Genomic DNA, 27,229 nt, shown 5'->3' with positions numbered 1-27,229 from the left:
AAGTTGTTTGAAAGAAGAAGATTTAAAAAAAAAAAGAAAAAAAAACAAGGGAGAGAGTGTGATCAGGCAGGAAACTAGAACAAAGCCATACACTAGTGATTTAGAGTATATTTTGATCTGTTAGAAGAAACTGTATCTCAAAATTTTAAAGAGAGAACTTATATATATATATGCCAAAAATAAGGGATAAAATATGACTCTAAAAATGAAAAATAAAAAATTTTTTAAAAAAGGGATTGATAAGATGTTAGTTGAAAAAGGGAAAAAGAAAAATTCAAAAAAAAACAAAAAACAATTAAAAAAATTAACTTTGAAAAACTAATGAATCATGGTAAAAAAGCCATGAATTCTATGCGCATTATTCCCCTAGCGCTGGAGTTCTCCCGTTCTCCTTGATCGGTAAACTTGGTCTTGGCTTGCTGGCTGTTCCTGCTGATCTTCTGGGGGAGGGGCCTGTTGCCGTGGTTCCCATACGCTTTTGCCGGAGGCAAAATTGCCCCGCCCTTGTCGGTTCAGGCTAAGCAAGCTGTTCGGGTTTGCTCTCCGGAGCTTTTGTTCCCTGCAAGCTCTTGATACAGCTTTGGAGGACCAGGGTGAAAATGGTGGCCTCCCACTCTCTGCCCGGAGGAGCTTAGAACCCGGAGCCCGCTTCTCAGTGCACCCCCAGAGAAAAGCAGTCAATCACTCCCCTCTCCCCGGTCTCGGGCCGCACTCCGTGCTCACCCGGACTGTGACTGAGCGTTTCTATCTCTGGCACCCGACCCCGTGTGGAGTCTCCAAACCCATCAGATCCCTGCGGTGTGCTCCCGCGCCGCTTCTCCCCGGGGACAAAGGGGAGTCTCCCCAGCTCTGCTGCTTGTTGGGTGCCTGCTGGAGGCGCAGTGGCCCAACTGGGCCGCGGATCACAGTTTATGGCCACCCCAAGCTGAAAGCCCGGGCCTCAGCTCTGTCTCTGCAGCCGGCTTCCCCGCTCCGATACCTGGGAGCTCTGCTGCACTCAGGCATCCCCGGTCTTTCTGTGATCCCGAGGGTCCTGAGTCCACACTGTCCCGCGAGGTTTCCACCTCCCACTTAGCCACTGGAGCGACGTCCCTCAGCGGAGCCGACTTCTAAAAGTTCCAATTTTGTGCTCCACGGCTCTAGGACTTGCCAGAAGCGGACGATGGAGGCCCCCTCCCCCGCCATCTATCCTCCCTAATACGCCTCAGATTCACTTCTCCGCACGTCCTACCTTCCAGTAAGCGGTCGCTTCTCTGTTCAATGAGTTGTTGCTACTCTCTTCTTCGATCTCCTGTTGAGTTCGTAGGTGTTCAGAATGGTTTGATCCCTATTCAGCTGAATTCCTGAGGCCAGACGAAATCCAGGTCTCCTACTCCTTTGCCATCTTGCTCCGCCCCCCTTCTAATTATTTGTTAAAAGTTCCTCAGAATATAGATAATAGTATTGGTTTTGTCACCATCAAATTAAATGACTTGTTTAATTTAAAGCTTATCTCAGGTTACATGGTATCTTTTCTCCGAACAGTCCAAAGGATTCTGTTAGATTTTCAGCTTCTCAAGGGCACTACTGAATTTTTTATTCATATTTGTATCTGGGCCCTGAGCAGCTTATGGCCCACTGTAGGTCTTCATTAAGTGTTGAATTTACATAAGTAACTTTACATTTAAATTATCATGTGGAATAAGAAAAACGTTTAGAACTTAATTTAAATTACACAAACAGAAACTAAGATAAGCCTGAATTAAGAGACTTGCTATGATCACACACTGGAATGAAAGAACTAGTACTTCTAAACATTCTGAATTCTGATGTTAAGCTACCTGCTTTTTGAAATGGCATTTACATTTTCTGAGCCCAAAATTAAGATACATAGTATGACTATGAATTTTTTTCTGAATTTTAAATGTATAATTATGACATCTGTTTTTATAAACTGGATTACATTAGGACTGTCCTACAAAAAATATAGTTTGCTTAACTATTACCAGTCTATCATACCAAACTAACTCTTAGATGTCTTACATGAAACTAATCATGTTGGTTTCAAAACTATGTGAATGAATACTCTTCCTCAGACTAGCACTTTCAATGACAAATTTTTTAATAACAAAGTTACTTTTACATAATTTTCTGGAGTGCCATGCCATAGATAACTACAGAGTTACAAAAGAAAGAAAAATTTCTTGTAATTCTAAAACAGACATTACTCAGGGTTTTGACATACTTTTGATAAAAGTGATAAAAATGTGTTATGTATTTCTGTTACATTTCTGTTATCTGTTACAGAAGGAAATGTGGAGGTCCACTCTTACCTGCTTGAAAAGTTGGAGGTTAACTGCAGTTTCCAAGAACTGTTTCATCAGACTTGAGCGGTGCTTTACAAAACTCTCCTCACAGAAAGTGATGGGCTCACCCTAGACAGAAATAAAGATTTTTAGGGTATCAATAGAAAGTCAGTCAGAGAGCAACAGTCTCTCTAAAAAGGCACATGGAGGGTCACGGAGGAAGTATAAGACACAGAATCAACTTCAAGATGCTGAACGTCTAAAAGGAGTCAAAGAGACTCTTAGACAAAATAGCTGGATTTCAGCCTCGGAGAAATATTCCTCTACTGACAAGCTTCTACTAGAGCTTCCTAATCAAGGATCCCTGGGGTCTTAAAATTGCTCAGTTTCACTTCCTTAAACTAAGAATGAATCTCCTAAAAACAAAGGTTTAATATTATTAGATTGAATTATGAGTATTAAAAAGAGTATGCATAGCTGAAAAAAGTCAACTGCAGTTTTATCCTAATTAGAAAACATTCTTGCTATAAAAATTGCTGCATTTTTTTGCTATTTATATTTGATCATTAATTTCTTTTTAAATTAATTAGAAGTTCTTACAATAACATTCTCTTTGTCATTTCACATACAATTCTGGTATACTTTCTAGAATAAGTCCCACTTTGTACCTGCCTTAATTTATCCTATTTTTTAAGCAACCATAACTGCAAATTTCTTTTGGTAGCTTATGCTCCATTAGCTTGCTCCTCCTCCAAATTATCAAGAACTTAAATTCTGAATACAGATTCCACTCATTCCATTTATTCCCATACATGACATCAGAAAATTGTCACTCAGTGGCTGATTCCTACCACCTGCTACTTCCCTCAGTAGCCTGAATGGTCCTCTTGCCCATTCAATACATGTGAAGATAAGTGATCCAAATGAATATGAGATAATATGATCCAAATGAAAACTGAGATAAGTGACAATGATTCACTCATTATAATGAATCTTGCAGCCATCTCTATGTTGGCAGTAAAAAGGAAAAAAGCTCACCTTCTAATAGAACTTTGCAAAAATATTAATTTAATTTTAAGGACAACTTAATGCCTTGATTACAGGTATCTATAAATAAAATTCTGAAAATTGGCTCCTGCATGAATAAAATGAGACTAATAATCTAACAGTAATTCAACTGTTACCACTAGCTAATGGAAGCTAATGATACTGTGAATCTGCACTGTTCAAAACAGTAGCAATTAGTCACATGCTGCAATTTAAATTTAAATTTATTAAAATTAAATAAAACTAAAATTTTAGTTCCTCAATATACTAGCCACATCTGAAATGTTCAATTGCCACAAGTCAGTGGCTACTATTAGATAACACAAATACAGAACATTTCATTTATCAAAAAGTCTTCTTGAACAGCACTGCTACAGAAGAAAATAAAATTCAAACACATTATTAGAGAAGACAACCAATAATCTATTAATTGTTGTTACCTAATAGCAGCCACCAGCCAATACCTCATAATAAAATTGCTATTATGCATTTTGATACTGATTATTGCCATTCTTAACTGCAATAGGATGATTTTAAATTATATATTTTAAAAATTAGATTATATAAATATATTTTATATAATCAAAAATCACCATATTTGCCACTATCATAGAGTTTACAACTTAGAATCTATTGGGGTGGGGGGTACAACAAACAGGAAGAGAAAGGTCTATTGTTTTTGCATCCCTGGTATCAGCATCATATCTAGTTACACTGGGAGCCCAAAAATGTTTTATAAGTCAATAAACAAAGTAGCAAGTGATCTAAACTTTGCTCCATATCATTTATTTTCTTTTCAAAAGTAAAAACAAATTTTAAAAATAAATAAAATCATTGTTTTTAATGGCAGTCCCAACTATACCACATTATTACAAAGTGATCAGTACTACTGATAATTTTAGTTTTTATTTGACAGATTTTCTCTAACATGTGAGTTGTAGTTTATTAGCATCTATGATTTTTCCAAAAGTTGTCACTACTATTGCGGAACAGTATTAATTGAAATACAAAGGTCTATCTTCAACTGAAATACTTCTCAATTCAAATATACAGTTCTATCTCCAACTGAAGAGTTTAGACTTTCTATGTTAAAATCAAGCATTTCTTTTGACTGGAAGGAGTGGAGGACAAGGGGATGGAGAATTGCAAAGTGAAGGAAAATGGATGAGAGGAAAGTCTACCTGTGCTTTCTTAAGAGTTGGGCATAACTTAGTTTTTAGCCAGTATGACTTATGCTGGCAGAATCCTGTCCTCATTAATCTTCTAGCAACTGCTTTCAATCTTTCAAGAGAAATAGTAAAGAGAAAGTTCAGATATGCTGTCCATCCAGTTTTGATAACACCAATCATAGTAAAAGCTTTGAACTTAACCTTCAAATGATTAACACAGCCTGTTTACCTAGAGTCTCTAATAATAACAAAAAAGACAAAGCCCTGACACATATTAGAATTTTCTCTCAGGGAAAAGAAAAATAAGTCTTGATTAACAATGTTCTAAATTTTTACATATTAATACACAGGAGTCTCAGTTATTGTCATGCTGGGGTGTATGCTATCAAATTATAAATGACTCCCCAGTATGAGTTCTTTTAAATCTGAGTCAAGTTGAATAGCACGATAAGGAACTCTGCTTACGATCTTCCGATTTACTTATGATGTGGTTAAAAATCAGGCTTAGGACTGAGTGGTTTTCAAAAACTTTTCTTGCTCCAAGTAGAGTGACTATATGTCCAGTGTTGCCCAGTTAATTCCCATTTCACTGAAGTATAAAAGATTTCATTTAGGGGTACTTCACAGAGGAAGTGGCTTCACAGAGGAAACCTGAGCTGGTTTTGAAAACTAATGGAAGCCTTCTGAAACAAACATGGAAAATATAGTCTTGAGAGAGGCAGGTATAGACAGAAAGTGGGTAGTGTGTTTGGGATAGGTATGCATTAGAGAAAATGCCAGAAGAAGATATTAAAAGACTGGTTGAGGCCTAGTGGCTAATGGATATGAATTAGAAAGTACCAGAGAGAAGAAATAAAAGGTAGGTCAAGCCATATTGGAAAAGGCCTAGGTTATATTCTAAAGTTCTTTTCTTTTTTTTTTTTAACCTTATGGGAGGTATTAGTTTTCTTTTTTATTTATTTGAGAGAGCGAGCGAGTGAGCGAGAGATTGAGAGAGTGAGTGGGGAGAAGGGCAGGGGGAGAAGCAGACTCCCTGTTGAGCAGGGAGCCCAACATGGGACTCAATCCCAGGACCCTGAGAGCATGACCTGAGCCGAAGGCAGGCGCTTAACCCGACTGAGCCACCCAGGTGCCCTAAAGTTATATTCTCAAAGACATCAAGAAGCTCACAGAATGTCCACTCAATGAAGTAACAAGATTGTATGTTTTAAAAGCAAAGTTAAGGGGGGCCTAGGTGGCTCAGTCAGTTAAGCATCTGCCTTTGGTTCAGGTTTTGAACTCATGGGTCCTGGGAATCGAGCCCTGTGTCAGGCTCCCTGCTCAGTGGACAGTCTGTTTCTCCCTCACCCTCTGCGCCTCCCCCCCATTCGTGCTCTCTCTCTCTCTCAAATAAATAAATAAAATCTCTAAAAAAAAATAAAAGGAAAGTTAATACGCAAGAGGAAACAATGGAAATAGGCAGACCAAGTAATAGTGCAATACAAATCTGGCAAGAAAAGATGAACTGGGCAGTAGAAAGGAAAAGTGATGACTACCATTAGCTAACATTGATCGGGCACTCATTACTATCACTAATAATAACAATAGCTAATACTTACATAATGCTTATTATGGGCCAGGTACTCTTCTAAGCACTTTACATGTATTAATTCACATAAACCTCAAATTTACTGTTGTCTTACTTTATACATAACTAAATTAAAATATAGGGAAGGGTTAAGTAACTTGCTCAAGATTACATGTATGTAAGTTGTAGAAGCCTGATTCAGACTCAGTCTATGCTTCCAAATTATCCAATTTCTGAGTATTCAAGACTACATGAAATGTTTTATTTATTCGATATCATGTAATCTGTAAAAGTACAATTTTACTGCAAAATCAACAGGACTGTTTAGCAACTGATGTGGTACTCAAAGCATGGTCTAGGGACTCAGACCTTTTCACAGGGTCTACAACATCAAAACTATTTTCATAACAATGCTAAAACATTATTTGCCCTCTTCACTTTTATTTTCTCATGAGATCCAATGGAAGCTACATGACTGGTGATATTGCAACAGACTGAAAGCAGAACCAATATGAGAATCCAGCCCTCTTCTTTTAAGCTACATAATTTTGAAAAAATATAAAACAATGCCATTCTTCTATTATTTTTTGTTTAGAAATAGTTATTTCTCATAAAAATATGTTTCATGTTTATCTGTAGTAGTTTTATATTGTTTTTAACTAACAAATATTTAAAATATTTCGTTTTAATTTCTAATATGGTAAACAGTGAAAGATATAGGCCACATAAACAAAAGTTCTTTAAAGCCCTTGATAATTTTTATGAGTATAGACATCCAGAGACAAAAAGTTTAAGAACTACAGATATGCAGAAACAAGACAAGCAGGGGTCAAAGAGGACTTCTGGATTTCAAACTTGAGGATCAAAAGATGGATGATACCATTTATTAAAGACCAGAAATACAGAAACAAACCAGATTTAAGAAGAAGTTGATAAAATAAATTTTAGCATATGTCTTTAGTCAGATTCTAAGCTGAGCCTGAGACAAGGATTCTAGTTTAAGTGATTTGCTGGTGGAGAACTCTCAGAAAGTAACTATTATGGGACGCAAAATAGGGCAGAAGAAAAAAGCCAAGCAACAATGTGATTTCACTTGGAAATCAGCCTCAGTTTAAATCTATGAGAAATCACCAAATGTATTGGCAAAGTTATTCCCATCTTGAAAAAGAGACCAGTTTCTCACACCCTTTATCAGTCAGTCATTAGGCATGGTCTTCCCTGGTGGGAGGAGTGGGGAGAAGAATGGAGGTGCCTGGGAAGGCCCTCCCTACTTAGCCAAGGGCAGTTTTTCTCTGAAAAGGATGCCAGCCAGTATAGGGGATCTGGTGAGGGTACCAAAAATGCCCATTATAGCATGGTTAGGGCAAGCAAGATGCTTGAAGGCATGTGGACAAAGGTGGCAAGCAGCTAGAAACTCAAGTTTGGAAATCTTGTTCTTTAATATATATTTATTTAGGAATTATCTGCAAAGAACCAAGCATTAAGGTTAAAATGATCATTCTATTTAGGGAAAAAGACTGATGCAACTGAGAAATGCGCATCTATAATCCAATTTATTTTCTAAAAGTTATATTGTTCATTGACAGAAAAAGCAAGTAAAGAAGTATTTAGCTCTGTGGAAATAGAATAATCACGTAGAAACATAAAAATGTGGAAAAGAAAAACTCTTCATGGTATTATGCTGAGCGAAATAAGTCAATCAGAGAAAGACATATATCATATGACCTCACTGATATGAGGAATTCTTAATCTTGGGAAACAAACTGAGGGTTGCTGGAGTGGTGGGGGGGTGGGAGGGATGGGGTGGCTGGGTGATAGACATTGGGGAGAGTATGTGCTATGGTGAGTGCTGTGAATTGTGTAAGACTGCTGAATCACAGCTCTGTATCTCTGAAACAAATAATACATTATACGTTAAAAAAAAAGAAGAAGATGATAGCAGGAGGAGAAGAATGAAGGGGGGGAATCGAAGGGGGCGACGAACCATGAGAGACTATGGACTCTGATAAACAAACTGAGGGTTCTAGAGGGGAGGGGGGTAGGGGGATGGGTTAGCCTGGTGATGGGTATTAAAGAGGGCATGTTTTTCAGGGAGCACTGGGTGTTATATGCAAACAATGAATCATGGAACACTACATCCAAAACTAATGATGTAATGTATGGTGATTAACATAATAAAAAAATTGAATGCAAATAAAATAAGTTTAAAAAAAAATCCAATGTGATGGTAAAGCTACTAAATCTTTTGCTCCATGGAAGAGTGATGAGGCAACAGAAAGGAACTAAAGCTAAAATCGTTTCGATAGAATGTCACACAAAGGAGCATGAAAGGATGTAAGAAAAAATACAATTTGTACTAGGGTAGGAATGAAGTTCTTATTACAGAGAAGAGAACCAGACTTTCCAGAAAGGAACTGCCAACATACCTGCCATTAAAGTATTACATTAATCGACAAATACATACTAAGAATGAATCAACAACCTATTGGGCATTCTATGATGAGGCTTGCTAGGTAGTTTGCTATTAATAATAATAAAGATACCAAAGTTCATACTTGATTTACCTGTTAAAACATACAAATCAGAGCAGATTCAAGTTCAAGATTATCCACAGAATAACAAATTTCACACTAAGTCCCTTGTATCAATGACTAATAAGTGGGAAGGAAAAAGGTACCATTAGAGCTGTGTGCTAGAAAACTACATGTCATTAGTACCTGATGGTATTCAAATAAGACTCATCAAGTAGTTGTGGCAGAAGAATGACTTAGAAACGCCCACCAGTGGCATAAATCTGGCCCTTACAGAACACAAAATTTACCTTGCAAAGTCTTAGATTCCAACTTCAACATAAAGAAGTAAATTCTCCTTCCTCTGAAAACCTAGAGCCTTTTGTATCTTTCTTTTAGCATTTATTTTCTAAGTTGTATTAAAAGTTATTTTTACAGATTTTATTTGTGCATTTTTGAGGTCTGGGACTATATCCTTATATATCTCTGCATTTTTTATTATAATACGCAACATAGTACTTTGTATTCTGAGTGTTCAATAAACACTCAGTTATCCACTAGTTAATATTTGAATTATTTTTACAGGATAGTTAAGACACTAGAAAGATATGGAGGAGATGGAGCTGTTTTTCCTACCCTACTGTATGTTCAGTTTCAAAGTGATTATCATCGAATTAATATAATATTTTTGTTTAGTGTGTTTTTAAGTATGGATATCTTTCAAGTTCTATATTTTCTTCTGGAGTAGGAAACTTTGCAAGAACAAGAAAATACTTAAACATAGACTAGATCTTTATGCTTTAAGGATATATAAGACTTAGTAAGGATTCATATTGAAAAAAATTAAGGTGTCATGAAGAATGATACTACATAAAAGTGTGAAATATAATAAACAAAGCATCAACATAATACTTATTCAGTTCCCTAATACAGGGGGGCCTAATATGTAATGTCACTGTTATATAACAAATATAAACAAGCAAAAATGTCTCCATAATGACAGTAGATTTAAATTTTTAAATCTCTTAAATACTCTGTTATCAGTTCTCTTAAGGGAATAGTCAAATATATTCAGGTTCTCACAGAAAATAATATTAAAATATTTTTCAGATTATATAGCATTCTTCTTCCAAGTATCCCAGTGCTATTAATAAGTAAGGTACCACAAGTCTACACTCAGGATTTATTAACCATGAAAACAACACTTTTTCTACTGCTGAAAATTAGTGAGAAAAAAAAGCCTTATATTTAAATCATAAACTTTAATCATTATTTACAGCAAAATCTTCTCTCTGTACATATTATTATATGAGTTTGTCCTAAAATTATTAGATCTGTCTTGAATAAAAATAGCTATCAATGTTCCATCTGCCTATGATTCAACAAGCTAAGATGGGGAAAGAAATTGATTTTTCTAAATTAGACACAGCTGTTTCTAGCACTCTAGTTAAATTCGAACACTTAAAAAGATTAATAGAGCAATGTATTAATTTTATACATACTATGAAAAATATACATTTTTCTTTCCCACAATTTAAAGAAAAACACTCTCTATTCTCATGAAACATATTACCAGTAATATAAAAATGAAACCCTTACTAAGAGTCCCTAGCTCTACCTATCCCATAGTAGTGGTGCAGAATTTTTACATTTTTGCTACAGCAGTTAAGCAAGATTCCTTCTCCGTTTAAAAAAAAAAAAAAAAAGAGCAGAAAGAAAGTGCCATAAAAGCAACCATATTCTATCAGTAGCCAAATACACAACAAATATTTCCTTGGCTACAACCATCTCTAAAGTCAAAAGGTCCGTACTCAAGCTTGGGTAATGAAGTGAATGGATGCCTAAAATGTTTTAGTAAGCATAAAACCAAGAGGGGTGAGCAAATGTACTTTTTCAACTTGGATTTTTAAATCGCTAACAAGTTGACAGTTACAAATCTGTTAAATGGAAACTCTAAGGCAAAGATTTAGTGACTGGCCACTTAAATTATGGATGCCAATCCTGTGCTTAAACTGTTTGAGTTTAATCACAAAATATAACATTATTTACCGATAATGTTTAAAGGAATATAATCCAAAAGGACAACTCTTCCAAATTGCCAGAGGCCTACTAACCAAACTTTATTTTAAAAGGAATTTACTTTTTATCCATTAGCAAGGCTCCCAGCCGCCCAGGAAAGCTTGTGATTGAAACAAATGACAGCACCCCAAGTATTCAAAGGACTAGATCTGAGTGTTACTTCTCTGCTCTTAGAGAATCAAGGATATGCCTTTGAAAGTATTAAGCAGTATTTTAACTCAGGCAAATACTTCTTTAGCATTAGCTGTTGGTCAAAAATTGACTTTTTATTTTTAATAGCTTGTGACACAAATGATACACAGAGGTACAACTGATGACCCTTTATTAGTTATTTAATACAATCACTTACAAGTATTCTCATGTTTATAACTGTTTTTCTTTTGAGGAATCAGAGGAGGGTACTTTTAGTTTTGTTAAAGGGATTTTCCTCCCCAAACTTAGTACTTCTAAAATGTCATTTTAATAATAGTTAATATATAAAGCATTGATTATATGCCAGACACTGTTCTAAGTAACTTACATTTATGAACTCATTTTATCCTCTAAATAACCCAAGAAGAATTATTACCTTTTTTAAAGAACACATGAGGAAACTAAAGCACTAAGACATTAATTTGCCCAAACTCATACAACTAGTCAGTCACAGGAGGAGGGTCTGAACCCAGGCAGCCTGGTTCTAGACTGTTCTTACCACTTTCCTTCAATCCAGTTAGCACATTACTTTGATCTCACATTTTTGAATTCTTAAAAAGTAGCTAACTTGCTACTGGCTAAAATCCCCCAAAATATCAAAATATCCATTGTTTTATTTAAATCACTTTCCAACAACTTTAAGGAACTGTATATTTCTCTCTGTAATTAAGAGCAGGCACAATTTATTTGTCAATAGTGCTAGTGTGTCATTTAGAAGGTGTAAATGAGGAACTCTGAGAAGACTAACAACATATTTAGAGTTGTCGCTCAGACATTCTATGCTTAATTTAGAATATAAGTTCCTCTTTGGCAGCATTTAGCATAGGTATTTAATATTTGCATTTGAAAATGGACATTCAAATCATCCTGAGGGCTTTCCCTCACAGGCCACATCCGACTGGCTCTCCAGCAACACTACAGAAAACTGAGGGCGTTGGAAGGTGCAGTAGGAGCAGGGGCAGTTACCCCAGGTCGACAAAACCATAAATGGAAATATGTAGCATGAATAATAAATTATTTCCCCAATTCATATACACACCATGGGATGCCTAGACCATGTGCTCCTTCTGAGAAAAGTCCTAAGACTGCATCATTCGTTCAGTCTTTCCTAAGTGTGTACTGAATGCCTTCCAAGCATCTTCATTTAGAAGAAATGTAAGTTCAGGACATTTTTCTCAAGAAGAGCATGATACAGTAACAGTGACCAGAGAGAGCAGAAACATGCCACACTGGAACAGCAGCGGGACTGCCGAAGAATAAATACAAATGCAGGCCCCACTATTTACTAGCTGGAGAACCTTAGTGACGTTATTTGTACTCTGTGAATATCATTTTCCTCATCCTTAAAAAGAAAAGGGTAAACAGCCTATCTAAAGGGGCTACTAGTGCCTGGTACCCAGTGAGTACTTATAGGTCAATAAATGTTTTAATAGCAACTAATAAATTATGAATTTCAGTAAAAATAAAAGAACCATAATAAACATACAAAAAAAGGAGAAGAAATGTGTTAAAGAAAGTAAGTATAATCAATTCATAGAAAAAAAGGGTCAGTATAAACTACAGCTCCAAGAATCAGGAAGGAACTAGAAGGTCACGAAAAGCAAGAAAGATAAAAGCACTACCAGGAACAAAGAACATTATTTGTAATAATTTGGAATGTTTGGAAGCCTGAGAAGCTTGGGACATTTGGAGGCTCAGGCAGAATTCTCTGAATTGAGGTCAAAGTTTAGGAAAAAAGTAAAGACTGCCTGCCCATTGTGAGGGCCTTGAAGGAGTCACAGGCCTAATCTACAGGTTTAATTTTGGCAGTGTAAGAGAAATAACATAATAATAAGAATAGTTTGCTTTTATATATAAACAATCATGAAATTTTGAAAAGTAATACCCAGTTAAAGAAGTTGTATTCCTTTAAAGTGATTTAGTAATTTTTTTTCCAGTTGTACTCTAATAGCTAGAGGATACTACTGAGATATTTTTGTCAAAAGAGAAAAAACCATGAAATAATTGTAACTTCTAAACATGGCTCTTTTTTTGTATCAATTAGAAAATATATTAAAGACATATGCCTATTATATAAATGTCTAAAAGAGTTCACAAAATAAAAAGTAAATGTATTTTGAGTAAATTAAAATATAGAGTAATTTGCAAAGATAATGCCTAAATGACAACAAAAATATTTTATACACAACAAAATCATTTTCCTAAAAACTATTTTGAAAATAAAAAAGTAAGTATATTTAGTATACTTTAAAAATTTAGCTTTCATTTAAGATTGAGTCAAAAGAAATGTAAAAACATACAGAATAAGAATACTGTCCCTCAACTTCCAGAAAGAATTAGCAGTAAAAAAGAAAAATACCAAACATAAAAAGGAAAAAGGTAGATAAGTTAACAAGTTTATAATAAGATGTGATCGATAAACAGGAAAGATATTTTCTGATGAAATGATATATTTTCCCGCAGAAATTGGGAATCTGGCTTTGAAGATAAAAAAAAGTCAAAGTCATTGAAATCTCAGATCCCTATTTGCTCAACTGATAATTTAAATGATTTAAGAAAATTTTCTCTTCAATTTGCTTTCCCCAAATCTGAAGTCCTTCACAAATTTAAAAAGGAAAAGAAAAATGTAGCCTGCAAAGATTAAAAATTATTTAAATGTGGCAAAATTTAAGCTAAGTGATACTTCTAAATTTCCCTCCTGTACTGTAAACTTGAAATCAACCTGTTTTAAAAAAAATCTGATAACCAGAAATGATTTTACAATATTATTAGTATAGATAATTGGTTTCCAGTCTTTTAATAAATGAGACCATGTAACTGTCAATAATTTTTAAAGACTCCCCCAAGTGATTCCCCCATACGTATACTACATGCAGTATTATGACTTCTACAATGCTTTAAAAAATAGACACATATTTCAAAAAGATGAGCATGCAAATTAGACATATGTACTTCTCTGGAGAGAGCAGTTTAGCTGCCTATCCATTTAAGGACTCCTAGTAACTCCTCAGAGATGTAAGAGCCATTGGGTGCTAACTACTAATTGAGAAGTCAGTTTAGGAAGGATATCCCCCATTCACAAGTGTTTAGTGTTTCATCGTTTATGACAGGGTTCACACACCAATTCTGAAAAGTAGACAGGTAAAGTATAAGAACTCTCATTTTCCAAATGAGAAGATCAAAGTCTAGAGAGACCGAGGAAATGGGTCAAGGTTACACAGCTTAATAACAGTGGAATTCCTATTAGATAGCATGTCTTGCTACTTATTACTAACTCAATGTTTTATCCATTACAACTTATTCATCTGGTCATGGAAGGGCAGTGTAATTATTTTCATTAAAATCAGACTAACATATTTAACCAATAATTCAGAGAGAGAAACATGTTTTGATTTATATCTTCTTGGACTATCTAAAAACTCGGCTGGCTACAATTCTACATAATAATCATTTTTAGGGTATTAAAACAAAAAAGAAATGCCAAAATGAGCTAGCATATGCTAAATAGATAAACCCACTCACAAAAGCGTTATGGAATAGGAAGCCGATAAATTTCCAAATATTGCAAAATTTCCAAGCGCCACTATTTTTAAATTTTCACTTTGTACCATCACTTCTATATGCATTAATCTATAAAACCCAACTGTCTAGTTAATTTCTCAATGATCTTAAGATCAGGTAGTTATATTAAAATGCATTAACACACAATTCATTAATTAGTTAAGAGGTAAGCCAATTTAGAACAATACATAAGATGATGTGCCAAAGAATGTGGGAAATAGTAACTAAAGGTTACTAAAAGAACTAAAACCGAAAAGTCAAGGAATACAATGCCTTAAAGCACATTATTTTGTATTTTAAAAGACCTTTATGATACTTTTTTCATGTGTGATATTAAATGTTTCTTTTTTCTGACCCATTCTAAAGAACCATAAAAAAGCAAATTAAAATAGGGATGAAATAAAACGCTTACAGGTTTGTATCTCAGTGCATCTCTGTAGGATCCAAACAAAGCAGCCTGTGCCCTAAGAAAGGCCCTAGCTACTCCATCACCCGTAGCTGTAGACTGCTTCTTCAGTTTATTTTTCAGGGCCGAGACCTGCATGACAGAGGAACAGTTAAATTAACACCTCAGAAATTGGTACAGCGAGGTACGAACCCAATCAGCAGGCAAACCACAGTGTCTGCAGGTCAGCCAAAAACTCATCCTCCTCCCTGAGAGCTTATCTTTTTAACTGCAGAGAGCACCTGCTGGTCTGTTAATTGAAACGAAAGCAGGAGCCCATAGTAACGTGCTAATGCAAATTGGTTTATGCTCTCTTTTTTTCCCAAGGCCTCTTGACATAAATAAGCTTTAATTATTTTACGGTAAACTGCTTGTGAGCCACTTTTCTGCAGATTTTTAGCAATTACAACATGTGTCTACTTGTTTGAGATGAAGCCGGTTGGGTATCGTTCATTTCTGCCATGTCCAGTTATTTGTTACAGGTCCTCCAGGATCACTTACCATTTAATTTTATTTTTGGAACCCTCATTTGCATATAATTTTCTAGTCGTTTGTTGAATAGTTTTCACCATTATTAGACAAAAAAGAGAGGGGGAGAAGTTAAAGTGATTGAGAACCTACCATGAGTAGAGAATCATGTTATGCACATGTTATACACTGTCTCATTTAGTTTTCATAGCCTCCTAAGAAAGACATTGATATTACCATTTATGAATGAAGAAACAGGGGCTCAAAAATGTGAATCAGTTTGTCCTCCCTATACAGTTAATACACGGGAAGACAGATTTCAACCCAGTTCTGTCCAGTTTTTTCCACCACGATGTGCTGAGTTTGAGTTCAATATCATTGCCTTATGAACCAGTAATCAGATTAAAATAATGTTTTTAAATCAAAGAAAAATTTATTACTCAGGAGTTTGCATAATTTTTCAAGGCACCTAAATTTGTTATCATTTTTCATACATTTCTGTCCTTCAAGTTCAGGTTCTGTGTATTTTAGAGAATGTGTGTTATTTATGAACGGCCCTTACTTAGATGAGTATTCTGTAGGTATAATCATACTCCTGATGTATACTCCTATTTTTTTAAGGCGAAATAATGTGATATGTTCCTTTTATCTAATTCACCTGACCAATTCCTTTCACACATTATAGAAAACTACACTCTCTACACTTAAAAAATATTGGTGCTCATATACATTCCTCACTGATGCTTTACATGGGAACATAAAATATCTCATTAATAATTTTTATATTGATTTCATAATGAAATATTTTGAATATTTGGTTAAATAAAATATATTAAAATTAATTTCACCTATTTTTTTTACTTTCAATATCATGGCTACCAGAAAATTTTAAATTGCATAAAAATTGTTTTTTCAAGAAAACAAAACTAATGGGAGAAATTGTGGTTGGCTTGTTCCCTTAACAGAGCATATTCTGAGCCTTATGAAACTACCAGATAATAAAATAAAATAATGTCATTTCTTCTTTACATATATACACAAGGAAGGGTATTTTTAAAAGTTTCTTTATGCAAGCAGCCCTGACTACTCCTGTAGATGATGATTGTAATTGAAGTGTCAACCTAATTAACAACTAAACTTTGAATAATGCTAATGAGAAATGAACACAGCATCAGAGGAAAGACCAGCTCTACAGGTGATAAACCTTCACAGTAGTGACATTTTCCAGTGTAAAGTCACAGTTACTGTGATCTGATCAAAGAAAGAGACCCCCATTGGGTCCAATTATAACCACAGTTTTGAAAAAATTATTGAGTTATGATGTTCATAATCTATGCAGAAAGGCCTTTGCAGTATAGGTCTTCTCCCCATAGCTGTGATCTTTTCAATTTATATCTAAGCTCCATAGATTCAGATAAAAGTTTGGAGCCTAATTCATTTAGCCCACAAAGTGCATAAATCAGGATTCATTTAAGAGGAAGTTTTTATTATTAAAATCTAAACTCAATAATTGCACACTTTTAGGTAACCCACATAATTCAAACAATGTAGCTAAATGATGCAAAACCAAATCTTACGACTTAATGTCTTTCATTTTCAAGTTTGTAAATAATGTTATTTTTTAAGCTTCAAATGTCTTTAATGAAAACTAATGGGAATGAATATCAATGCATATATTTAATAACTGCCCCCCTCAAAAAAGGCTTATGATGGAAGGAATACGTCTTTCCATGTATTATAAAAAGTAAATGGTTGGGTTATTTTTAATTTATTTTTGAAAACAAAAAACATATTTTAAAATGTTATGCCTTACTTATATCTTGCAAAAGAAAATTCCTCAAAGTGTATTTTTCTACAAAACATGAATGACAATTCAGTTCTCTATAAATTGAGTATTCTTAGGACAATCATAATACATGCTCACAGAGAATGGAGGCAAGTCAAACCATGCCTTAGCCTTCTTTACCCCAAGTCCTTAGGTGCTGAATTCAGTACTGCTTAAGCTAGCCAGGATATTAATCATGTTGCCACAAGCCCTTCCTAACCAAACTGTAAATATGGGGCATGCACCGCCAAAATTTAATGTAGTACTTGAGCTCCCTCAGGAGCTCTGTAGAAAATAGGAAAGAAAAAGAAAACACTTGTTCTAGAACTGTTTTGTCCAATACAGTAGCCACTTGAAATGTGACTAGTCCAAATGGGGATTTGCTCTAAGTGTCAAAATACACTGGATTTTGAAGACTTAATACCCCCAAAAGGTAAAATATCTCAATAATTTTTATACTGATTTCATAATGAAATAATATTTTGAATATTTGGTTAAATAAAATATATTAAAATTAATTTCACCTATTTTTTTACTTTCAACATGGCTACCAGAAAATTTAAAATTGCATATGTGGCTCACATTTCCACTGAACAGTACTATTTTGCATAAGCATACTACCTAATGTGAGATGTGAGACTAAAACATTGCCTAGTAAGAAATATGGTTACATTGTTTCTTTGCCTATTTCTACATTACTTCAACCTTTACAAACTGCTTGAAGAGGTTTTCCTTGACCTACTCTAGGTGGGCTTTGACTGTCAGTAAGTAGATCTGAAGTTGTTCCTATTTTTCAGAGACCAAGAGGGCAGGTAAGTTAAGTGTTTCTTGGATGCACAAATGAATGCTCAAAAATATTTTGTAAAAATGAAATATAGTTTTTTAAAATCAGTTTTAGACAGAAATATATGACTTTAATATAAGGTGACTGTTATCAACCTTGCTGTTTCCCTGTCCTTTAAGATCACTGAGTAAAATTATCACCAGTTACCAATGCCCTCTGCAGTGCTAATTAGCTTTTAGCAGTTTTTATCTATAAAAATGGTGATGTCTCTTCTGTACTTTTTCAATACTAGGTCTGGGAAATAGCATTTCCTGCTTTAACTTCCAAACTTCTAAATTTAGTTATGAAATAAATGTACATTTTCCCCAAAATCATAAAGTTTATATTCACATGTAACCCTGAACTCAGAAGAGTATTTGGAACTTTAGTCACCTGCCTATTACCACACAATCCCATTATGTGACACTGAAAAAGTATTGACTGTTTTCTCTTTTTATTCTTACGAAAGTAAGCAAGCCTCAATCTCCAATGGCTAAAGACTATTTCAAAACTGACATCTGATTTTATTATGACACTTTAGTCTGTAAATAAATTATCTTTTTAAGTCTAATTAGGCATATTAGACCAAAAAAAAAAAAGCTAAACAGTGAAAAGAACTTCAGAAATAAACATCATTTCACGGCTCTTATCAAATGTTTAAATTCCTTTCATACAGTCAGAATTCAGGCTTCCAAGCAGCCATCCAAGGGAGGAATTATAACCTGGGCTTAGCACAGTGGGAGTTCACTGCAACATGAATAATATTACCACCAATTCTCCACTTTTACCCTCTTAACACTGAAGTGACTATGAATAAAAGTAGGGAATTACATGAGTAAACATAACAAACAGGTATAAATTAAAAGAGGGCAAGCCACGTGCACACAGTCTGAGTAATGAAGTAATTATGCCAAATGGGAGTTAGGAAGGGAGAGCATATTAAAAGAGCTGAGTTTTTCAGAGAAGTGGCAGATTTTTCTCTTGACTTTTAGATGTGTCTTTTCAGGAAACATAAATTAACCCCTATACCCAGAAATTTTATTTTTGCTTTTTAGGATCACAAAGATAAACACCAGGGTAAAAAGCAGAAGGTAAAAATAAATGTCCAGAAATAATATTTAGATAACCCACACAACCCTAAAACACCCCTCTGATGTTTTTAAATACCTCCTTTTGTGTAACTACACTGTACTTGAGAATCCACATACATTTAGGAAAGTTAGAGCTTCAAATAATTATCTGCTTTAGAAAAAAGTTACAAAAATAAAATGTTTTATTCTCCCTTGAAACATGTTATGGTCATCACATGAATCAGATACTAAATCCCTACAATTCTTTAATCCTTCTAATGTTCAGGGTTTTTTTAGAAACAATATTAACTCTACCCTCTTAATATAGTTTTCTAGTGAGCTTCTACTTAAGGATTAAAACAGTAACCATATCAAATGAAAAGCACAGGATATACTTGTGGAGGGTATCATTACCTTGTCTCTTTGTATGCTTTAATAACCTATCAAAACCTAATTAATATAGGGTCAGTTCTAACTATTTTCCTTTCAGAGGCCATTATAAAATAAAGACAACCAAACTGCTCTTATCACCACCTCAAGCCCAATGCCAGGCCAGCATCTCTAATATCAATGTCACCTCCATTCATCCAGTTACTCAAAAAGGAATCTTGCAGGTCCTCCTCAACACTTCACCCTTTCTCATCTCCCACATGCAATACATCATTACACACTGTCAGTTAGACCTCTGACGGAGATTCAAATTTGTCCACTTTTCTCTACATACCTGCCACTACCAAGTTCGAGCAACTAGCATCTCTACCTAGACTACTGCAAATGGTCTCAACTGATCTTCCTGCTTCATTCCTTATACCCAGTTATCTTCAGGACCCAGACCCCAAGATGATATGTTTAGAAGTCAAAGTAGATCACACTATTCCTCTGCTAAAAATCCCTAATGAATTTCCAATGAAGTCCAAATGTCCCTAATAAGAGCTACAGATCTTTTATGATCGCACCTCCTATCTCTACAACCTCATTTTGCATAACTCTCTCTTTTGTTCATCTCACTACAGCTATACAAGACTTCTTTCCATTTCTTGAATTTGCCAACCTCTTCCCCACAGGAGAACCTTTATACATGCTATTCCTCCTCCTCCCACTTATGGCAGAGATGACAACAACATCCACTCTCCCTTTCTTTAGTAATAGAAATCCTAAGTTTTGACTGGTGCTTGCTCAACCTACCTACACTAACCCAACTATTTTCCAACATCCCTCATGACTTGGTGCAGCCATGTGGTTGGGTTCAGATGAATGGAATGTGAGTTCCATGAGAGCAGTGTATTATATCTTCCTGTTCACTCAGCTCCTAGCATAATACAGGCATTATAGTAGGTGCTTGATAAATATCTGAAGGAATGACTGACTGACTGAATGAATGAATAAATAAATAAGCAACCTGTCACACTTCTACATTAATTTCTCTAGTTCACTGCATCAGAATATCTATGATGGCGTCTAGGAACATAATTCATTTAAAACTTCACAAAATCATTATATCAGCAAGATTTGGGAACCACTATTGTGACAGTGCACACAGTATCATATATACAAAAAAATCTCTTGAATGTAGAAAAGCCAAGAACTTAAAGGACTAGAAACAAATTGGAAGTTATCTTTAAAGCCAAAATCAGGGTCTTTACATTTAAGTATATATGTATATACATATGTATGTATGTATTAGCAGTAAGAAGAGAGAGAAGAATGCTATTAAGACGTAAAGGAAAAAAAAAAAGACATTCGGAGAAAGGCTAGGTAATTTAGTTGGAAATGAAAACCCATGAGAAAGCCAAGGAACTTCATGAGCACTTAAAATCACTAAGAGTAACAAACTATCAATCAACTTTAAAATGGCAAAAGTACAGAGACATAAGGGAACTGCTAAAGCCTGATCACTGCAGTGGGAGGGAGAGATTCTCTTACTCAGTTGGGAGAAAATAACAAAGACCTTTTAAAAGTTTGAAGGCCCAGTTAATTAAGGTTTTGAGTTTTGTTTTTTTGTTTTCTTTTGCTTTTGTATTTAAAGTTTAGATAAAAAAAAATACACACCAAGAAAAAGTACAAAAAAACAGCAAAATCTATAGTTTACTTACTAACAACAAAAAACCTGTTACAAACAATCACATCTCTGAAAATACTTAAAAGAATAGTGAGTTTCCACAGACATCCAAAGTCGTGTGCAGAAACACAATGACTGCCATCACAACATGGTCTCCCTTTCCAGAGAGAGGAAAGAAGTTAAACTCACAACCAAATAAGTCTATGTTTAACATGCATCCAAGTTTCTTCATCACTATAAAAGTCAGATGAAAATATCCTTGTAAAATATTCTAAGAATTAACTCTAAACAGGGACTTTAAAAGCAACTTCTATTACAAAAGATAAAAGAAATGCAAGTTATGTTTCCCTTCAACCACCATTTACTGAATGCCTACTATTTACAAAGTCCTGCACTAAGGCTATGTGGCAGGGGCAAATGTGCATGTAGGTGCCTGAATTCTAACAGCTGGAGATTGAGGAGAGAGCATGACTGCATTTCTCCAGGAGAAAACTGAAAGCACTATTTGTCTCCTGAAGTCTACTCTATTAAACAAACAAAAAAAAAAAAACAAAAAAAACTCTTTAAATTACTCTAGAACTTGAATGAATTCAGGTTATCTTTCTAACCTGGCCACTCCAGAAATTTGCTGGGGAATTTATTTACTGCTAAACATGACAAGGATTATAGCAGAGCTGTGGCAAATCTGGAACTAATATAATATTCTCTGGGGCCTTTTTTTTTCTTTATAACATATATTATCACAATTTAACATATTAAACCTTCATGTTAGGTTAGAGGAAATATACAAAGAATTAAACATATCTATTAACTATTCACACAGTTGCAAGAGTTAAATTTGTTTACAAATTCATTTTTAAAAAAAAAACTGATTTAAGAAAAGTCTCTGAAATAGTCAACTCTTTTCCAAACGTATTCCAAAATTAATTAACTCACTTGAATGTAAGTATCTTAAAATTTTACTTAAAAGTCAGAGTTTGGGGGCTTTTCTCCAGGTCTTTGGGCTTTTAATTTAATGATTTTTGGTGATTCAGAGCAATTTGTGTCTTGTCTTTTCATTGCACAATAAAACCATTAACCTTTCCTTCATGTGATACTCGAAAGTGTCACTAAAAGACTCACAGTATTTTAGATGACCCCATTTTATGATAAAGTATTTTCAATATTTTAGTAATTAAATATGCTTTCTACTAAATGTAGCTATCCTATAACATACCAGGGTCTATAGTGAATTATACAATAATACTTAAGTGTACTATATGTCCTACATACCCTCATAATAGAAAATAAAAAAATTGTTTTCCAATAGTGTGATATATAAGATGAAAATAAATTTTTAAAAGTGTTAACAATCCTAATTTAAATCAAATAGATCATACTGCTATTTCCTTCAGCAAGATCAGAATATAGAGTAAGCTTCTATATTAAATTCTAAAACAGTTACTCATTACACTGTATATCATGTTTATATGAAAGGGGCCATGGTCTAGTGTTTGGGGCATAAGTATGACAGGATCAACCTATATGAACTAAAGCTCTAGAAATACCATGTACAGTATACTTTCTGTGTCTTCATCTTCTTATCTAAAATAGGGATAAGCATATTGAGTATATTATTTTTTACAATCTAATGAGTTAAAATTATTTAAAGACAGTTAAGCAACACAGACCAAAATTCACTTTCCTGGTAATGGATATTTTAATGCACATAACTTTTTCAGATGTCAATTCTAACCTGCTTTCATCTATAAGAATTAGTTTATAATTGTTCTAATTTTCTCATGAAGGGATTTCCTAAATCTCATTATAATTCTAATTAGCTTAATTTTCTAACAAGTGAGTTATCCTATTTATTTTTGAAATAGTTAACAATTCTCCAAATTCCTTTTAAAAATATTAATGATGATAAAAATTAAAATGAGTAGTACCTTAGAAATAGAACATTTTAAATTATTATATAATTGAAACTAAATCTTTATATATATTTGGAATGAGGAGGTCTCAACAGTAAATTTTCTTAGGTTAAAATGAACTCACTTGAAATTTCAAATGTTGTATTTAATTCAACTGTCTCAATTTCCTCACACTTAAAAACATACCACAGTAACACTAAATTCAACTGATATTGTTACATAGACCTAAAATTTATTTTTTATATAAAAACACTCAACCTACATGTTTGAAGTTATCTATATTTGACATAGCCACTAAAAAACAAAATCACAATGCATTCAGACAGAAAACTACAAAAGTATATTTTAATGGATCTACTGCTTTTAAAAGATATTCCATGTAATAATCAGTATCGTTAAAATCACTCTCAATAAAATTTGTTTTTTTTTCTTTTAATGATCCAAATCTATAGTGAAATGATGAAATCGAAAAACAAGTGTTCTTGTCAGAAGACAGGAAGAGAGTTTTTTCCCTTCCCTTAAGGAAAACAAAGGATTCCTGAAAGCTTTGCCCTGATTTATTTTTCCAATTTTAAATACCTTAAGAGTAGCGGAACTGCTACTGGCATGGTAGTATTTCTAACAGTCAATAAATCTAAAATATTATGTGTGAATATTGGAATGAAGCCATTAAGAAGATTACAGCATGCAACACAGCAGAGGGTCCACAGGAAAAAAGAACTAGTAATTCAGGACAACTGTGACCACTGACCTTTGAACAGCCAAGACCACTGGTCAAGCTGACACAATAATAGAGTGCACATGCACAGAAAGTCATCTAGCCTGTAAGTATAATTTAAATGTTTTGGTGAATGATTTTAAAAGGCCCCTTTTTAAATATCAGTTAATTTACTAAATAATCAAATAATACTAGTAGTAATATTTTTCAGGAATCAAGTACATTTCATTAATTCAAATCACAAAAAAAATCAGTAAAATCATTTGTAATTTTAACACATCTCATTTAAAACACTTATAATTAGAGAAAGTATGATGTGATAACTTTATCATATCGCCTACAGAAGTGTAAGAGATAACTTTTGGAAAACTGATGAAAAAGCTAAATTTATTAAAGAGGGGTTAAACAAACAATCACCTAAAATATTTTTAGAAAATGACCCTAAGTTTAAAACTTCTCATACTTTCAGCAAATGGTCCTAGTTCCACCCCAGGGCTGTATCCACTTATTCCTTGTTCAAATTTGTAAGTCTGTGGCCTTTAATTTCAAGCATACGTATAGTTATATCTACACCACCTAACAGTGTGCCTTTTTATGCTTTTTTTATTTCAGTTATGTACAGTTAACTGTGATAAATAAAGGAGATGGTCCTTCCTGTCATTTTATATATTTAGGCTTTTACATTTTCTGAGTACTATTTAACTTCTTCATATTTTAAAATAAATGTCTTAATATGAAACTAATTCTACTGGGAAAGTAGTACATCTCAATTAAAAAAGAATCACCCATCAAAAAAAATTACTATTAAGGATTGTTTTTCTTAAAGAAATAAAATCAGCCATCACTGAAACTGACTATAAAAATTTTTATGACACAAAAAAGCTGATTTATTTCTTTTTTCTTCCTCTTCTTCTTTTTTCTTTTTTAATAAACAATACTTTCTCCTTAGGGCATTAACAGTAGGAAATGCATTGCACATAAAGACAATATCTGTAAAAGTTGGGACTTTATTTCATAATTATTTTTCTATCCAATGAAGAATTCTTTGATGAATTTCTAAATGAATAACTCTAATCATTTCTAGCAGCTTCTGCAAAATTTTTATAATGAGGCAATCTAGTTATAATGAGCTAAAAAGATAACATAATTCTTTACTGGCCTGGGTTTGGATTTGTTCATACATAGCATAAATTTTACTATAGTAAGATAAAGCAGTTCAATTTAACTTGCTTCAAGGTCAGCAAGTATTTTAGGTTACTTATGGGCATAAATAATCTGATTTTAATTTAAAATCACATTTTTCCTATCACTAGTGATAAGAACAATCAAAGCCAGTATTACTATATTATTTGAGTTTGAAATTTTTAAATTCACTTTTTCAAACTCCCTGATAATGATTTCAAAGTACTTGCAGTATTACAGAAAAACATATGATGAAGGATTTTTATTTCTAAATTTTACTATCCCTGACCCTGAAAAAACTGGATTTTTTTAGGAGAGTTATTTTTAACTTAGACCTGTTATGAAGATATTTTTAAATAGCCATTATATATATACAGAAACAGTACTAGTCTGCATTTTTGCCCTGTTCTAAGGAATATGAAGGCCAGAAAAATTCACTTTTGGTGACTAACATGAAATACAGAATATATCCTATTATAAGCTGTAGACATGCACATGCATGTGTGTGCACGCGCGCGCGTGCGCGCGCGCACACACACACACACACACAAACCCTCTGCAAGATCAAAGACCAGAAGAGAACTGGCACTTAATTTATCAGCCTTTACAGACAAAAGACAGTTTTCGTCATTTCAAAAGAATCAGATGTCTTTTATGACAAACTGGGTTTGCAGTTTAATTTACAAATAGAATTCTAAGTAAGCAGTCTTTGCTCTGCCAAAGCAAATGACAAACAGTGTAGGTTTTCATTCTTGCGGCCCTCAGCAGGAGAGAAAAGATTAAAATAAAACTGAAATAATTTAGAGAAAACAAATAAATGTTTCAGAAAGTTGAGGGAGATCAAAGCCAGAATTTTCTGACCCCAACTGTACAAGCATTTCTTATTATATTGACCAGTGCCATCAGATCATTAATTAAAAGGAAAAGCACTGGCAGGTGGCAGGGAAGCAAAAGCCGGTAATTGGCCCCCTTCTTCTCCTTGCCTTCAAAAACTCTCTCATTCTTTTGCAAGACATGCCACTAGGCAGACAGAAATGCCTACTTTGTAATATAATGATTAAGATGAGATGAAGAGACTTAGGTTTAAAGAAACTCTGCCTAATGAATGCATCTAGCTTTTTAATTATGATCCTACTTTTACAATAGGAATAGGATGTTCCATTCAACATCTCCTTAACTGCCAAAAGTAGTAAATATTAAATACAGAATCTACACGGATTCCTCTCACACCCATGCACATACTCAGCCCTTTTATTTCAGATAAAAAACTGGAAAAAATAACTCTTGGTAATTCAAGGGTCCAGGAGAAAACATATATATATATCTATCTATATATATATAGATAGATATATGTATGTTCACCACAAAATAGCCTTCAGACTTACCACATCACTCGGTAGGTTGTTCAAGTCATTAAATGGTGATTCTAAAGTGTTTGTGTCAACATTTAACATAACCACATCCTCCAATGATTTATTTTTCACTCTCTGTTTAAAAAACACAATTATAAATAAACATCTTAGTATATTTTCCTTCCAAAACCATAATGAACTTAGAAATGTAGAGAAAATTATCTTAAGGATAATTAGCCTTGGGAAAAGAAAAAAGGAAAATCCTATATTATAAGAACATATAAATGACTTTGCCTTATGAGAAAGAAAAGTTTGTCCATAACCATTCAAAAAGATTGGGTAAAAAAAAAATCCTTAAAATAGAATGTTTGCTCATCTAAACACACTGATTTAGTTTGGAGATACTGAATATAATTTAACTACCAAAGAGATATTACAACAAAAACTCACAAAATAGGCACAGCTACATTAAACCACAAAAATTTATACCTTTATAAGCTGAATTTCAATCCTATGATACAGGAACTTGTGGCCAGTTCTATACCTATTTTTAGCATAAATCATATTGTAGGGCTAATATAAGCCAATAATTATGACTACTGTAAGTGAACTAAGTTTTAAATTAATAAACATTTTCTCTGTATTTCCATATCAATTCAGTGTAAGCTGATGATGAGGACTGTAAGTTGAGTAAGAAAAATGATAAAGAAGGCAGTAATAAGAAATTGTTAGTAATATTTATCACATGATTAATATAAAAGATCAAATTTAAAGCCTATCAATTAATTGTTTGGCTTGTCTTATCTGACAATTTAGTCAAATGGTCAAATTATCTCAATATGTGGACTAATGATGGTAAATTAGAATTTCATCAAATTTTTCATTCTTAAAGAAAGAAAATACTTATGGCTTATTTTTCCTATTTAAACTAATATGTATACTTAAATCATATAACTCTATTTGC

The 27,229-nt window shown here is 33.7% G+C and overlaps 1 protein-coding gene across 1 annotated transcript in view; it reads right to left on the bottom strand.

Annotated features, from left to right (window-relative positions):
- The window catches only part of DENND1B (DENN domain containing 1B), a 267,164-nt gene that overhangs the window by 82,417 nt on the left and 157,518 nt on the right, over nucleotides 1-27,229 (bottom strand). Inside the window, exons 12-14 of the mRNA XM_028120237.2 lie at nucleotides 26,299-26,400; nucleotides 14,823-14,948; nucleotides 2,313-2,414 (exon numbers count right to left, since the gene is read on the bottom strand). Coding sequence (XP_027976038.1) covers nucleotides 2,313-2,414; nucleotides 14,823-14,948; nucleotides 26,299-26,400 — 330 coding nt within the window. The remainder of the gene's footprint in view (nucleotides 1-2,312; nucleotides 2,415-14,822; nucleotides 14,949-26,298; nucleotides 26,401-27,229) is intronic.

The sequence above is a fragment of the Eumetopias jubatus genome, unplaced genomic scaffold (genome assembly GCF_037043125.1).
Source record: "Eumetopias jubatus isolate StellerSeaLion01/CBP00866 unplaced genomic scaffold, mEumJub1_p1.0 scaffold_12, whole genome shotgun sequence".
NCBI lineage: Eukaryota > Metazoa > Chordata > Mammalia > Carnivora > Otariidae > Eumetopias > Eumetopias jubatus.
This window is presented reverse-complemented; position numbering and strand designations above follow the sequence as displayed.